The sequence below is a fragment of the Erythrolamprus reginae genome, chromosome 1 (genome assembly GCF_031021105.1).
Source record: "Erythrolamprus reginae isolate rEryReg1 chromosome 1, rEryReg1.hap1, whole genome shotgun sequence".
Taxonomy (NCBI): Eukaryota; Metazoa; Chordata; class Lepidosauria; order Squamata; family Dipsadidae; genus Erythrolamprus; species Erythrolamprus reginae.
The window spans coordinates 119,045,842-119,061,067 of record NC_091950.1 but is presented as its reverse complement, the minus strand read 5'-3'; the positions used below and the strand labels follow the sequence as shown (position 1 = coordinate 119,061,067).

General features: G+C 37.6%; 1 protein-coding gene across 2 annotated transcripts in view; it reads left to right on the top strand.

Moving 5' to 3' along the window:
* BMAL1 (basic helix-loop-helix ARNT like 1) overlaps positions 1 to 15,226 on the top strand; it is a 62,128-nt gene extending 46,902 nt beyond the window's left edge. For both annotated transcript variants that reach the window (XM_070762770.1, XM_070762762.1), the window contains exons 13-19: positions 1,290 to 1,396; positions 1,553 to 1,703; positions 2,430 to 2,518; positions 5,713 to 5,821; positions 7,433 to 7,526; positions 12,888 to 12,990; positions 14,571 to 15,226. In XM_070762770.1, the coding sequence (XP_070618871.1) occupies positions 1,290 to 1,396; positions 1,553 to 1,703; positions 2,430 to 2,518; positions 5,713 to 5,821; positions 7,433 to 7,526; positions 12,888 to 12,990; positions 14,571 to 14,731 (814 nt within the window). In that variant the 3' untranslated portion in view covers positions 14,732 to 15,226. The remainder of the gene's footprint in view (positions 1 to 1,289; positions 1,397 to 1,552; positions 1,704 to 2,429; positions 2,519 to 5,712; positions 5,822 to 7,432; positions 7,527 to 12,887; positions 12,991 to 14,570) is intronic.

Below are 15,226 nucleotides of genomic sequence, written 5' to 3'. Positions count from 1 at the left end.
GAATTTTTTTTTAAAGAATATGTCTACATTTATCATATTACTCATATGTATCTATTGGGTGGTGGTATAGAATAAGAAGCTAATGTGGTGCAAGTTTAACAGAAGACAAATGTTTATTTAAAATTTATCTAATTGCATAATTAATCTCTTTTTGGGGGATGACAGCTAGGTTAAAAATACTTGGTAACATTTATTGGAATGATCTGAAATACAGTTGCTAAAAATTGATATCTAAAGTTTTAGTCATAGAATATTTTCGCCAAAATAATATTTGCTTATAAAAATGTCTAATACGATGGCAACAAAGATGACATTATTACTACTAGCAAAATATAGCATGCAAATTAAAGATGAGGAAATACATTTCATGCATATGTACAAAGCTGAAGATAGCACTATTAAATGTGTGTGTGAGTGTACACACTGTGTGTGTATATATATGTATGTGTGTGTGTAAGTCTTGCCATATTCAGGTCTTTTCCTGTGTAAGATTGATAGAATCTTGGCGATGTTGCCATGAGGTCCCGCTCGCCATCTTCAGGCTGGTGCTTTCGGCTTTGTGCTAGGGTGAACAAAGTATGGTCTGAGCTGCCGTCCTTCTATAAATCCTTGTGGGGAGGTGTGGAGTGCTGGCTCAGCTGCTTCAAGCGGGTTTATTATACACACAAACACTTGCATGGGTTATCTTGATCATTTTAAATTTGTCAATAATCAAACCCCAATCTACAGTTACATATTTCAATATATTTTAAGTTTTGTACCTATTCTATCACATCTGTGTTATGTTACATTTTATATTTGGGTATGTATTTATGTAGTTTAGTTTTAACTGGGGTTTGTGTGTGTGTTGTTTGAAATGGATCTCATTTTGAGCTGTAAGCACCATCATTTGTATTTGTTTATAGAGAAGAATTTGAGTTCTTTATTCCCAATTTGAGTTTTCATTTAAAAAATAGTGAGATGTTAATTGTATTTGGATTTTTATCTTCTAGTTGAAGTTTGATTTACTTCAGGCATAACTGTCATAATTATGTATGACTTCATGATGGGTCATAACAAATTGGGTACATTAAAGAATTGTTGATTTCCTTATGAACTATAGCCTAACAATAACAGCCTAGTTTGTGAACATTGTCCAATGGATATTAATTTTTGAAGACGTCACATCCTGATTTCTGTAATCATGTGTCTCTTAAAAATACAAGAAAATAGAAAATTCATTCTCTTTCTACTTTTACACTAATTTCTGTGTAATTAATTAGAAACACTGAAGCATTTGTCTGTTTTAGGGCAACTGCAATTTTGGCATATTTACCACAGGAGCTTCTAGGCACATCATGTTATGAATATTTTCACCAAGATGATATAGGACATCTTGCAGAATGCCATCGACAAGGTAAAATGTTATCTATGGAGTAGTCAAATGGTTCAGATTTTTTCCCTCCTGGCTAGAAAAATGATTTAGGAACCTTGGAAAAAATTAACATTACCATTGTACATGTACGTGCTACCCACAAGAAAATTGAACAAGCCTGATCTTTTTTTTTTTCAGTTTTACAGTCAAGAGAGAAAATCAGTACTAATTGTTACAAGTTTAAAGTCAAAGATGGGTCTTTTATTACACTGAGGAGTTGTTGGTTCAGTTTCATGAACCCTTGGACCAAAGAAGTAGAATATATTGTCTCAACGAACACAGTGGTTTCGTAAGTATTTTTCTTTTCTTATGGAAAAAAAATACAGTTTACTTTGCCTTCCAGGTATCTTTATTACAGTCAAAGACCATCAATATAATAATAATAATAATAATAATAATAATAATAATAATAATAATAATAATTTTTAAAAAACAAACAGAAAACAGAACATCCAAGAACCGTTTCAGATTCTTAGAATCTAGACATTTTAGTATCTCTTTGATCCTAGTAGCAAATTCTTGGGTGATAAATATAGTCCTTGACTTACAGCAGTTCGTTGACCATCCAAGTTGGCTGTCACCCAAGTCAATAAAGACATGTTAGGTGTTGAGGTTCTTGGACATCTGGAGACAAATGATTTACAAAATTTACAAAATTCATGACTTTTGGCTGACCAACCAAAATTTACCCATTGTAAATATACAAAAGATGTACATATCTCGCTATGATGAAGGCACACATTTGCGACGAATCCTCACTGCTGCTGCACAGAATCTGGCCATCTGTGCTGTAATTATGGCCTGTTCATCTTTAAGCAGCCACTGGAGATAGGTAGTGTCTGAGTGGCCCTCCATGTATCAAGGAAGAGATACATCAAGTTGGTTAAATTTGTTAAGAATCCACAATTTATATGTTGCATAGTAACGAAGTAGTCGATTTAAAAAATAAGTATTTTGTTATGCTAAATAATTAGTAGCATAAAATGATCCATTTTTGTTTCTTCTGAACCCCCAGTGCTAATATGCTTGATGGTGGAGATTCGTCTTTTCCACAGCTAGCAGCTTCGCCTCACAGCATGGATAGTGTACTCCAAGCAGGGGAAGGTATGGTAATTAGAAGGCTGTAACAAACTTCTTTGGATTTGTTTTATTGAACTTAGTGCAATTTGAAAAGCTTAGTATATATTTCAAGCCTATAATTGCGTGCTCCTTCTATATCACACTCAAGAAGCAGAAGAAATGTCAAGGAGGTGAAAATTTAAAGAGCTAAGAAATGTCAAGAACATTGATCAATGAGGATGACTGCCAAATTAATCCCTAACCCAAAAATAAACATAACAAATTATTTGGAGTATAAAGCGAAATGTCAGGGTGGTGGGTGTTTCCCATGCAATATTTGTCTAATATTCTCTTTTTTTAGCACATGATGAAAGTAATGCAACCATTATTTTGGATCCATATTCATTTTTATTTATATTCTAGTTTTATTATTTTTATGAATAATTCAAGGTCATGAACATATATAAGACTCCTTTCTCCTCCTATTTTTCCCACACCAACAAACTTGTGAGGTTGGCTGGTCAGAGAGAATGACTGGCCCAAAGTCACCAACTAGTTTTTATGTCTAAGGCAGGAACTTACAGTTTCCCAGTTTTTAGGGTGGTGCCTTAACCATTAGACGAACTTCACTACAAACCTTTGACAGAAGGAAAAACATACACGCTGTCCTTGTCTACACATAAACAGAGATATACATTACAAGATTTCTGTCTCTCAGGATTCAGCAAAATTCTAGATAAAGGATGTGAAACTCGCGGCATGCAGTCTGGATATGTCATGTGCTGGCCCCACCCCACCTGGTTTAGCAAAGCGGGAAAAAGTCCAAATATGTCACCTGACACTTCTGTGACAATGCAAGTTTGACTCCCCATTTTAGATTCTTTGGGGAAAGAACTTGAAATGTTTCTCTGGCCCAGAATTGGTTGTGAATATGCAAAAACCTATTGTAGGAGATTTTTCTCTCTCTAACTGTAGCTTTTAACAGTCTACTAACAGCAGATAGTGGAAATAGTTCTGTCTTCTTCTCTTTCTATACCAAGATCCGTAAACAGACTACCGGTAATAATTATTGTTCCTTTAATAATCAAGGAAGCTTCAGTGTAAGAAGCTAGCTAGGAACCTAGAGATATTTTATGCATTTGTCCAAGGACGGTAGGGCTGACGTCGCGGCGACCGTCAAAATCCTAGCTGCTGCGTGGTCCTAATTGGACCTAAATTGCCTCGGAGGGGAGATGAATGAAGAGAGCATACACCACTGATCTCAGGGAGCCCACAACCTCTCTGATTGATCTGGAGAAGGCTCTCTAAACTGACAGCAGGGAAGGCGGCCACTGCATGCCTCTCCGAAGCTGGGACAGCCACTAGAAGAAATGAGAAGATGGAAATGTGTGATTGATCTGGGTGAGATATTTCTAATACTGCACTTTAATTTTAATAGAATAAAGATGCCCCTGGGGAATAATAGAGTAAAATAATAAAATTAATTAATAATAGAGATACTGAAAGTTCTTTGTCTTCAGTGATTTCCTCCTGTGAGAGGCTTGCAATACCCTATAAACACATTGTGAAATGCAGTAAAGTGAGCTAGAAAAGTTCATTAAATGACTTTTTATCCCAGGGCAGTCTTTTAAATTCTATGAAGCAGGGCAATTTTTTTAACCTCTCATAAGTACACTAGGAGCTACCTACCGAAAAGTGGTAGCTTAAAAAAAAATATTTCATTTCTTTGCCCTTTAATAAAAATTGAATATTGTTAACGTAAGAGTTGTAGCAGGAAGTAGAAAAAGAAGTTTAGTTCTTTTCAACAGGCAGAAGGACTTTTATCCCTGGAAATACATAATCTGAGTTTTGAAAGATATTTCTCCTATGATGAAAGAACATAAAAATTCATTCAGTAGCTCTCAAGAATCAGGATTAATAGGAAATATTAATTTCCATAGTAATGCAAGTCAGTGACCATGAAATGCATGTATATTAAAATCACATTTTAGGCATTAAAGTATACAGTGCCTTGCTCTTTGTGTAATGTTAGAACAACTTTACTGCATTGAAATTAATGTTTAGTGAAATAAGATGAGATTGAAAGCAAATGAAACAAAAATAAATTATGATAGAATTCATAAGGATATGCAAAGTGTAGGTTGCAAGTGCAGGTAATCCTCAATTTACAACTATTTCTTTAGTGGCTGTTCAAAGTTACAATAGCGTTGGAAAGAATGGTTTATGATTGTTTTTCACATTTACAACCATTGCTGCATCCTGGTGCTCATGTGATCAAAATTCAAACAATTGGCAACTGGCATGCATTTATGACAGTTGCAGTGTCCTGAGGTCATGTAATCATCTTTTGCAACTTGACAAACAAAGTCAAAGGGGAAGCCAGATTCACTTAACTACTGTGGCAAAAAGGGTTAATAAAATCTGGCAAAATTCACTTGACATCTTGCTTAGCAGTGGAAATTTTGATTGTGGTCGTAAGTCAAGAACTACTTATATTCCTGTGATGGTAAACCTATGGCATGCGTGCCACGGGTGTCACACAGAGCCATATTGGAGGGCATATGAGGTTTTTCCTATATCAGCTCCAGCGTGCATTTGTGCACTGGCCAGCTGATTTTCAGTCTTGGGGAAGGCCATTTTCGCCTTCTGGAGGCTTCCGGAGGCTTCCCTGAAGTCTCTGGAGTGCAAACAATGGCCCAACAGGCAAATCGGAAGTTTGGAAAAACAGACTTCCAGTTTTCCCATTGGGCTGTTTTTCGCACAAGCCTGGAGACAGTGAAAAATGGGCAAACCAAAAGTCAATTTTTCCAAACTTCTGGTTTGCCCATTGGGCCATTTTCCACACTCAGGGAAGTCGCCTGAAACCTGCGGATGGCAAATAATACTCCAAGAGGCCAACCAGAAATCCATTTCCGAAGTTCTCGTTGGCCCATTTGGCCATTTATCGCCCTCCTCAGCTTCGGGAGTCTGAAGGCTTCAGTGAGGCCTGTGCGTATGTGCGAGGATCTTGAGGGGGGTTGTGTGCATGAGTAAGGGGCAGCACAGAGGTGGTGTGAATGTGCGGGAGGACATGGTGGTGGGCACATCCTTACGTGGGCACCTAAGCCAAAAAAGGTTCACCATCACTGCTATATTCAAAATAAATGTGTAGATTGCAGGTATACATTAGCATGTGTCTTTCCCCCACCCCCCTTACATTTTCCTTTTTTTTCTTTTTTTCTTTTGAAAATCTTTTTAAGGTGGTCCAAAAAGGGCCCTTCCCACAGTTCCGGGTATTCCAGGTGGAACAAGAGCCGGTGCGGGTAAAATTGGAAGGATGATTGCTGAAGAAATAATGGAGATCCATAGGTAAGGAAAAGCTCATCTTTTAAAATTATTAAGTACAGTAGTCTCTCACCTATCGCTGGTGTTACGTTCCAGACCTGGCCGCGATAGGTGAAATCCGCGATGGGGATAGTACTTATTTAAGTATTTATATTGTAATTGTTTGGTAAGTTTTCATTGTTTTAAGTGTTTATAAACCCTTCCCACACAGTATTTATTTTAGATACAGTATTTAAATACAGTATTTACAATTTTAGATTTTTTTATTTATTTTTTTTGAAAAACCTGCCGATCGAGTTCGGCGGGCTGTTTAAATCTGCCGATCGACTTCCTCAGAAACCCGCAATGAAGTGAAGCCGCAGTAGGTGAAGCGCGGTATAGCGAGGGACTACTGTACCGTCTATATTTCTTAATTTGTTAGGGAAAGTATTACTATTTTTAACATCTTCCTTTCACAGAAACAAGGGGTACAAATCCAATAAATTGATTTCTAAATTGACTGGTCAGCTGTTTCCTTTCAAGGCACAACAAGCATTACTGCTTGTATGTTTCTTTGTACAGTGAAGTATGGTTTATCCACAATAAGCAGTAATTGTGAAGGAAGTTTAATAAAATAACCCAATTTGGTTTCCAAGATTATGATGAACCATAGTCAGCATATAGCTGTGATGATGAACCTATGGCACGGGTGCCACAGGGGGCACGCTGTCACCATCTGCTCTTCTGGGTTCCGTCACATGCCAAAAAGGTTAACCATCACTGCCATTTAGTCTTCCAAATCATAGTAATCGCAGATAGGTAAAATAGAATGAACTTATGGAAATGAAGTTTGTCTGCCAATTTTATTTTCCTTTTTGCTAAATCCAGGCACATACAGTACAAAAGCAAATGGGAGCCATACTCCTTAGGAGATTAAAAAAAAACCCACTTAAAATCATAAAACCTGACAAGAATGCTGTGTCTGTCCCACAATGAACACAATATGTGGAATCCCAAAGGTGCTTTATCAAGCGCTAGTGGGGAATAAAAGGGTTTATATTTTTTGCAGATAGCTGGTCATTTGCATTCCTTTAGCAACAGCTTTCTATAAGGAGTAATTTTGTCTGTCTGTCTATCTATCTATCTATCTATCTATCTATCTATCTATCTTTCTATCTATCTATCCATCCATCCATCCATCCATCCATCCATCTACTTACCTACCTACCTACCTACCTACCTACCTATCAATTAATTAATTGGACTTTTATGCCTTCTATTCCTTCCTTCTATTCCCCAACATCCAGTCAGATCTGAAGAAGCTTCTTCAATGAGAAGCAAGATGTCTTCAAAGAAAAAGAAAAACCAGAATGTTCAGTTGCTTCTTGAAAAAGCACCTTTGGGACAACCATAGATAATGTGACGAAGAACCCTGCAGTCTAGGAACTGAGATTATGATTTATTGGAACAGTTTTTTAAATATAATTTACTAAAAAGATTTCCTTAATCGTGTTTAAACTTCAAAACAAACATAGATATGTGCTTAGGATATGGAGATTCAGATTATAATTTTGAGGTTGTTGATAATATGTCATCTTAAAAAAAAGACTTTATTTTTTTATGCCTTTTGTAATTTGGCTGTTGTTGGTGTAACAGGATACGAGGATCTTCCCCTTCAAGTTGTTGTTCTAGCCCATTGAATATGACCAGCACACCTCCCCCAGATACTTCATCACCAGGAGGCAAAAAGGTGAGATAGAATTTTAAAGAGGTTCTTTTTTAAAGCTAAATCATCAGACTTTACTATATAAATTAATCCAAACACTTGTAATAAATCTGTAAAATGAGTGTATTGCAGCATTTGCAATCTGTTGAAATAGATGATAGACTGGCATACTATTATTGTGTTATCCCGTTCAGCCTGTGGATTATTCAGATTCCAAAGTGGAGAACAATTTTGAATTGGCAGACGGGCCTGATTTACAGATAGAAAGGAATGTTAGTGCAGAGGAGGAGGAGGAGAGGGAGGCAATTGATGTAGAGATGCATTCAGGTTTGAGTGAGGATGACTGGAGGTGGATTAACCCTTACTTCAGACGCTCTCAGAGGAGGTTAGAACAGGTGTCAGGGAAGAGATATTAGAAGGTAAGGAACTGGTTAATCAGTTACCTCACATCTGAGTGTGAATGGAAGAAGCTGATTTCATTCAATCTTGTAGTCCCAAGATCCAGAGTGTAAGCTACCAATTGTGTGATTTAATATCCATTTTTATAATTCCTGGCTAGCACTGATTAGCCCATAAATTTTAGAATGACTTGTGGAATGTTTTTATGCTACTCTCAAGATAATTTACTTAACTACTAAAAATAGAGATGAGAAAAGAAGGCACTGCATGCAAAGCTGATGCTTGAATGGGAGAAAAAGGAGGAATAAAGATGTTGTGTTTTTTACAAATACAGTGATACCTCATCTTACGAACCCCTCTTCATATGAACTTTTCATGATACGAACCCAGTGTTTAAGATTTTTTTGCCTCTTCTTCTGAACTATTTTCACCTTACGAACCCGAGCAGCTGGGAATCCACGCCTCCGAACTTCCCTTGCCAGCAAAAGCGCCCCGTTCTTGCATTGCTGGGATTTCCCTAAGGCTTCGCTCCCTGGGATTCCCTTCATTTTTGCCAGCGCTGTTTTGAACCCCAGCGACAAACTCCCCCCTTCCAAACTGCATGGGGAAAATGAGCAGAGTGGGGTGGACAAAAACGAGAGGGAAAGTCTCATGGAGCTCAAGAGAGGAGAAAGGTGTGGGGGAAATGGGCAGAGTGGGGTGGACAAAAACGGGAGGGAAGACTCATGGAGCTCAAGAGAGGTTTTTTTCGCCTTGCTTCGCTTTTTTTTTAAAGCCTTAATGTTTTGGATTTTCCTAATTGTTTCATCTTACGAACATTTCACCTTATGAACCTTGTCCCGGAACCAATTAAGTTCGTAAGACGAGGTATTACTGTATATGCATTGAGCAATCATTTATTCCAATTATTATCTGCATTAGCCTGAAACCAGAACAACTATTATAATAATTCTAAGTGGAGTTTTAAAAAGTTGTTTAAAGGATTTTTAAATATGAATATACACTGCTGAAAAAAATAAAGGGGACACTCCAAGAACACATCCTGGATCTGAATGAATGAAATATTCTCATTGAATACTTTGTTCTGTACAAAGTTGAATGTGCTGACAACATATGAAATTGATTGTCAATCAGTGTTGCTTCCTAAGTGGACAGTTTGATTTCACAGAAGTTTGATTTGCTTGGAGTTATATTGTGTTGTTTAAGTGTTCCCTTTATTTTTTTTGAACAGTATATTTTGCCCTATGAATGTATAAATCCATTCATTGAGTTTAAACACTGAAACTTTCAGAATTCAAGCTACTAGTACTCCTATACTAAGAAATGCTTATCATAGAAATAATGTTTCCCTTATTGACCAGTGCTTCAATAATAGGTAACAAATTTGAGAACCATTAAACTGATTTATAATAACAAGTACTCATGCACAAATTTGAAAAGCTTATTAAATACATTTGAGGTAGGATCTTGGTGGGAACAAGATGTAACTATTGATTATCATTGTGGGTATCATTAAAAAAAGGCCTCAAGTCTGTATGACAGACATCCAGAAAACTGGAGCTGTGGATCTATCAGTTTCTTATTAAATGTTCAGTGGAACCAGTGGATATGGATATTTATAGTATAGAGCAGTGATGGCGAACCTATGGCATGGGTGCCACAGGCGGCACGCGGAGCCATATCTGTTGGCATGCGAGCCACTGCCCTAGCTCAGCTCCAATACGCATGTGTGTGCTGGCCAGCTGATTTTTGGCTTGCACAGAGGCTCTGGGAGTGCGTTTTTGGATTCCAGAGAGCCTCCAGAGGGATGAGAGAGAGTGTTTTTGCCCTCCCCCAGCTCCAGGGAAGCCTTTGGAGCCTGGGGAGGTCGAAATATGAACTTAGTGGGTCCACCAGAAGTTGGGAAACAGGCCATTTCTGGCCTCCAATGGGCTTCTGGGAGGTGGGGGAAGCTGTTTTCGCCCTCCCCAGGCATTGAATTATGGGTGTGGGCACTCGCACATGCACAATAGCACCTGCCCACACTCTTTCGGCACCTGAGGGAAAAAAGGTTCGCCATCACTAGTATAGAGGACACCTATGAACCAGGGGGCCTAACATTGTTAAAAAATAAGTTTTTCAGTTATTGCTCACTGCTCTGTGGTTACGTGTGAATATACAGCTACTTGTATATACTTGTATCAAAAATTTACCAATATATCTCAGTGTATCCCTACATTAAATGGGATCTAAAGTAAAAATGAAAGGTCAAATATAATTAAGTTTATCACTTTCCATCACCCAACTGCATTTTATTTTTTTATTTCTATGGTCAACCATTTCACCAAATGTGATTTTGGGTAGTGTACAGTTTTAAAAAAAAGGATAAGGACACAATTCAGGGCCAGACTATTTACGGGACTGCCTCCTACCTCACAGTGACCAATAAGAGCCCACAGAGTTGGTCTTCTCCGTGTCCCGTGCATTGGCTGGCAGAGCCACAAGGAAGGACCGTCTCTCCGGCGGCTCTGACCTTTTGGACTCAACTGCCTCCAGACATCCATACTATCCCCACCTTACCGATCTTCTGGAAAACTGACCTGACTTTTCCGGCAGGCCTGGGATTAGGAATGACTGTGTGTATGTATGGCTTTTAGAGTTTTTATGTATTTTATATCTCTTGTTTTTATATGGTTTTAATAACTGATTATTGTTAGCTGCCCAGAGTCTTGTTGGAGTGAGTTGGCATATAAATATCACAAACCAACCAACCAACAAAATACACGTAGCCCTCAAACGTATGCCGCCCCGAGTCTGCGGAGAGGGGCGGCATACAAATCTAATAAATTATTTATTATTATTATTATTATTATTATTATTATTATTATTATTATTATTATTATTATTATTATTATGTCAATACAACACAGCAAATGAGATCACTATGCTGGATTTTGTATTTCATCACCAGTCGGGCGCTTCCCAAGCACCTAGGACTGCGTGATGTAGCGGCGAATTATGTTTGCGGATCCCAGTAAAGCAGCCTTTTGCAATTGACAGATGGAGATTTTGTCAATTCTGATGGTTTTCAAATGTCTGCTGAGATCCTTTGGCCCTGCGCCCAGCAGTTGTTGTTTTGTTGTTGTTGTTGTTGTTGTTGTTATTATTATTATTATTATTATTATTATTATTATTATTATTATTATTATTATTATTATTACAATTGAGCCCAATTTCTGTTGCTTAAGCATGACAGTCAATAATAATAATAATAATAATAATAATTTATTAGATTTGTAGCTGCCCTTTTTCGGGGCGGCTAAGTGGTTAAGTGACTTTTGCTTCATTTTATGACCTTTCTTGCCACAGTTGTTAATTACTAACCATGGTTGTTAAGTAAATATGGCTTCCCTGTTGCTTTTGCTTGGCAGGTCACAAAAGGTGATCACAAGACCCCGTGACCAGGGGTGAAAGGCTCACAGTTTGATCGTGCCTATCGGTCATCAGAGGGGCAGTCGTGAAGGAAGCGTGAGGCTCCGCCCAGATGCCATCATTTGGGTTCTTTTACCCTCTGCGCATGCGCAGAACACTTTGCACATGTGCAGAGGGTAAAAGAACCCAAATGGCGACTTCTGCTAGGTGGCGCCTTGCACTCCCTTCGCGACCAGTCTCCAACAACTGATAGGCACAAGCAAACTGGGAGCATTTCACCCCTACCCGGAGCACTGCAACCATCATAAATGAGTCCATGTCTGAATTTTGATCACATGATTATGGGGATGTTGTAATGCTCCCATAACTAAAAAATTGGGACCAGGAGTACATTGAATTATGGTCTCCTGAAATTTTCAAGATGAAAACATCGCCACACACTTTTTATGACTCCCCCCCCCCCAATTCTCTTATCATAACAAGCAGAAAACAATTTCATTTTTAAGTTGCATTCGTTTACAGTGCTCATTTCTGGCCTCTCACCTCCCTGTAATTGATAAGATCAGCCACAAAATAATAAATCCTGTAAGTTAGAAATGACAAAACAGAATTCTTTAAAGATTTTTTTTCTCTGCAGTACTAGCAAAATAAAGCTTTCTCCCTCTAGTGAAATCTACATTGCTATATGTACAATCTTATATGTTCACTAAATATGGCTAGTGATAATGCTATTTGTTATACCCACCGCCTACTTTACAATTACTTTGCAGTTAAGGTAACTGGCATTCTTTACCAGATTCTCATTCTCTTTCTTTGGCTGGTTGAATGTGATAGCTCTGCTCCCCTCCGTAGTGAATTGAAATTTGGAAAAATTTGTGGTCTCTCAGTATCTAGTAATATATAAGTGTGTGGTGTAGCCATTACATACAAAGAAATAATCTATTCTTCCATTTAAAACAATGTAGACCTGATATGATTTCCTACTTCCCAGAAATTAAAAAGACAGGGCACACTATCTTATGCAGTGACATTTGATTTTGATAAGTGGTATAATTATACCTAATTTCATTTTATCTACCTAGAGCATCATCTGGAATGTAGTGTCATCACTTGGGTTATGTGTAATATAGGTGACAGCATTGTTTTTGAAGTATGGTATTACAACAAGCAACTGTGAAGCATAGGGTATAGCTAAGGTTCACCAAAATTTGGTTCCCAAGTTAGAAAACTCTGGAACAGAGCTGTCAAACTCCTGGCCCATGGTCTGGATGTGTTACACACTGTCCATGCCCATGCCAGGTTTAGCAAAGGGGAAAAAGTCTCGATATGTCATGTGACACTGCCATTATGGCATTGAGTTTGACACCCCTGCTCTAGAATGATTGTAATTATAGCAGTAATTGAGGAAGTTTCAGTAGATGAAATTTGATGTATAGAAATATACTGACATTACCATTTATAGATTTTGTTGAAAATCTATAAATTTTGATGCTAGACTTTTATAGCTTCCAGCAAGATCAAATGTGTAAAATAGGCTGAATATAAAGCTTTTATTTTGTTTTCGTTTTCTTACAGATTTTGAATGGTGGAACACAAGACATTCCTCCTGCCAGTATATTGCCTGGCCAGATACAAGACAATCCAGTCTATTCATATTCTGACAACAACGCAATTCTTGGTAAGCCAATGTATGAAAAACAGAAGATTATAATGAGGAGCAGGAAAGGAGCATTGGCTTACCTGAACTGTCTTCTTTGTGTGCTATGGGGAGAGTCCAAGCATGGGATAACGTCTGGTTGGTTGCCTTAGCAAGCTGTGATGAAATCTGCTCAGTAACAGATAGGTAGATCACAACATTCAAAATAACGGCTGCCAGTAATGGAGGACTAAAAAGAATCTCCTAGTTGCAATTAGAGCCTCCCATGCACACAGTAAAATTGAAGGCAATCCTGCGCTTTAGCGCACTCCCCACATGACGCAGCTGTAGAGGTGTGTAAAACACCCTCTGTCTAATTTTGCTCTGCTATAAGAGTATAGCCTTGTGGGGCAGGGACTCTAGCTGCCTCAGCTGTTTGACGGTGGTGGTTCTCGTCGGCTTACTGACTAATCTGCACACACACCGGCAGCAACAAGATACAGTGGTACCTCTACCTACAAACGCCTCTACTTACGAACTTTTCTAGATAAGAACTGGGTGTTCAAAATTTTTTTGCTTCTTCTCAAGAACCATTTTCCACTTACAAACCCGAGCCTCCGAAACTGTAACCAAAAAAGGCAGGGAGAAGCCTTCGTGGGGCCTCTCTAGGAATCTCCTGGAAGGTAACAGGGCCTCCACCCTCCCTGTACTTTCCCCAATCATACACATTATTTGCTTTTACATTGCTTCTTTCAAACTTTTCTATTTAAGAACCTGGTCACGAAATGAATTAAGTTCGTAAGTAGAGGTACCACTGTACTTAAATTCAATACCAAAATCAAGGAAAGTGAGATTCCAGGCAGAAATCCAGTCATTTTGCTCAAAATAGCTGAAATACTTGTAGAAAAAAGTATTTCCCTCCTGCCAACTGAGTTTTGAAAACTGACACGTTAAGAATCAGTGGAGCAGAAAGGGCCTGCTTCAATCTAAAAATAATTAGTCCCTTGGCAACCGATCAAATTTATCCCATGCTTGGACTCTCCTTAGCAGCGCACAGAAGTAGAGCCCTTTCATTGTATAGAGGTGACATCCTTAAGGGTGAATCTTGCCATTGAATGAATAGAATTTCTAAGAAAAGATATTTAAAATTAAAATATGAGCATATTGTAGAATGCAATATTGTATTAACAAAGCCCTTGAGTTTTGGAGGATTGTTTTGTTGGACGATGTTTTAAGTTTAGTTCCAACATTGTTTCTTAAAAGAAATTCCACACCTTTGGTAGCATACTATTAATTTTCCAAGTTACTATGGTAAGATGTAAAATTAATATCTTAAATATTCCAATATAGACTATTTTAAATTGATATCTACTATATCTTAATATAAATAGGTTATTTTTTTCAATTTTAATCTAACTCATCCCCTGGAAAATTCTTAAAGTCTAAACATTAACTAGCAGTATTTTATCCTAATTTTAATTATTTATATTAGAATGTAGTCAGTTACACAATACTATATGGATGTTTCATTTCATTATACATTTGAAAGAGATATAGTCAGCTATCAAATAAGATAGAAATAGAATTTCTGTAACATTTAATTTTTCCTATTCTCTTTCCAGGGGAAAACTCACATATAGGCATTGATATGATTGACAATGACCAAGGATCCAGCAGCCCCAGCAATGATGAAGCAGCAATGGCAGTTATAATGAGCCTTTTGGAAGCAGACGCAGGGCTTGGTGGCCCAGTTGATTTTAGTGACTTGCCGTGGCCCTTATAGATGCTGCCCATAAGCTTTGACAACAGAATATATCAAAGTGCATTATTGGGGGAGTTCTCCAATCTGTGAAGCTTGCTGAATTGCTTTGGTGTTTTAATTTGATAAGCCATATCAGAGAAGAGTCATACTTCTCCCATGTGTACTTTCTGACCAAGTGGAGACGAATTTGCAATGGTGTTCCTATCATTTTTGTTAGCTGTGTATAGCTTGCATTAATTGTATATTTTGGGTATTGTTTTTGTGTTGACTTTTTTTAAAAAAAATATCACTGTGCAAATTAAGCACTAGCATCACTGGTAGCTTTTATATGCAAATGTCATTTCAGCTATATGGTGTTTTTACACTACAGAGATCGTCCCTATGTGGATAAGGAATATTTCTTATACTAATATAACAAAGTTGTTTCTTGTAAGATCCTTTATTATAAATATTGTTGAAGTGTAATGTATTAGACAGTTAAATATTTTTAAAATAAAATGTTTTCTTTGTTCTAAA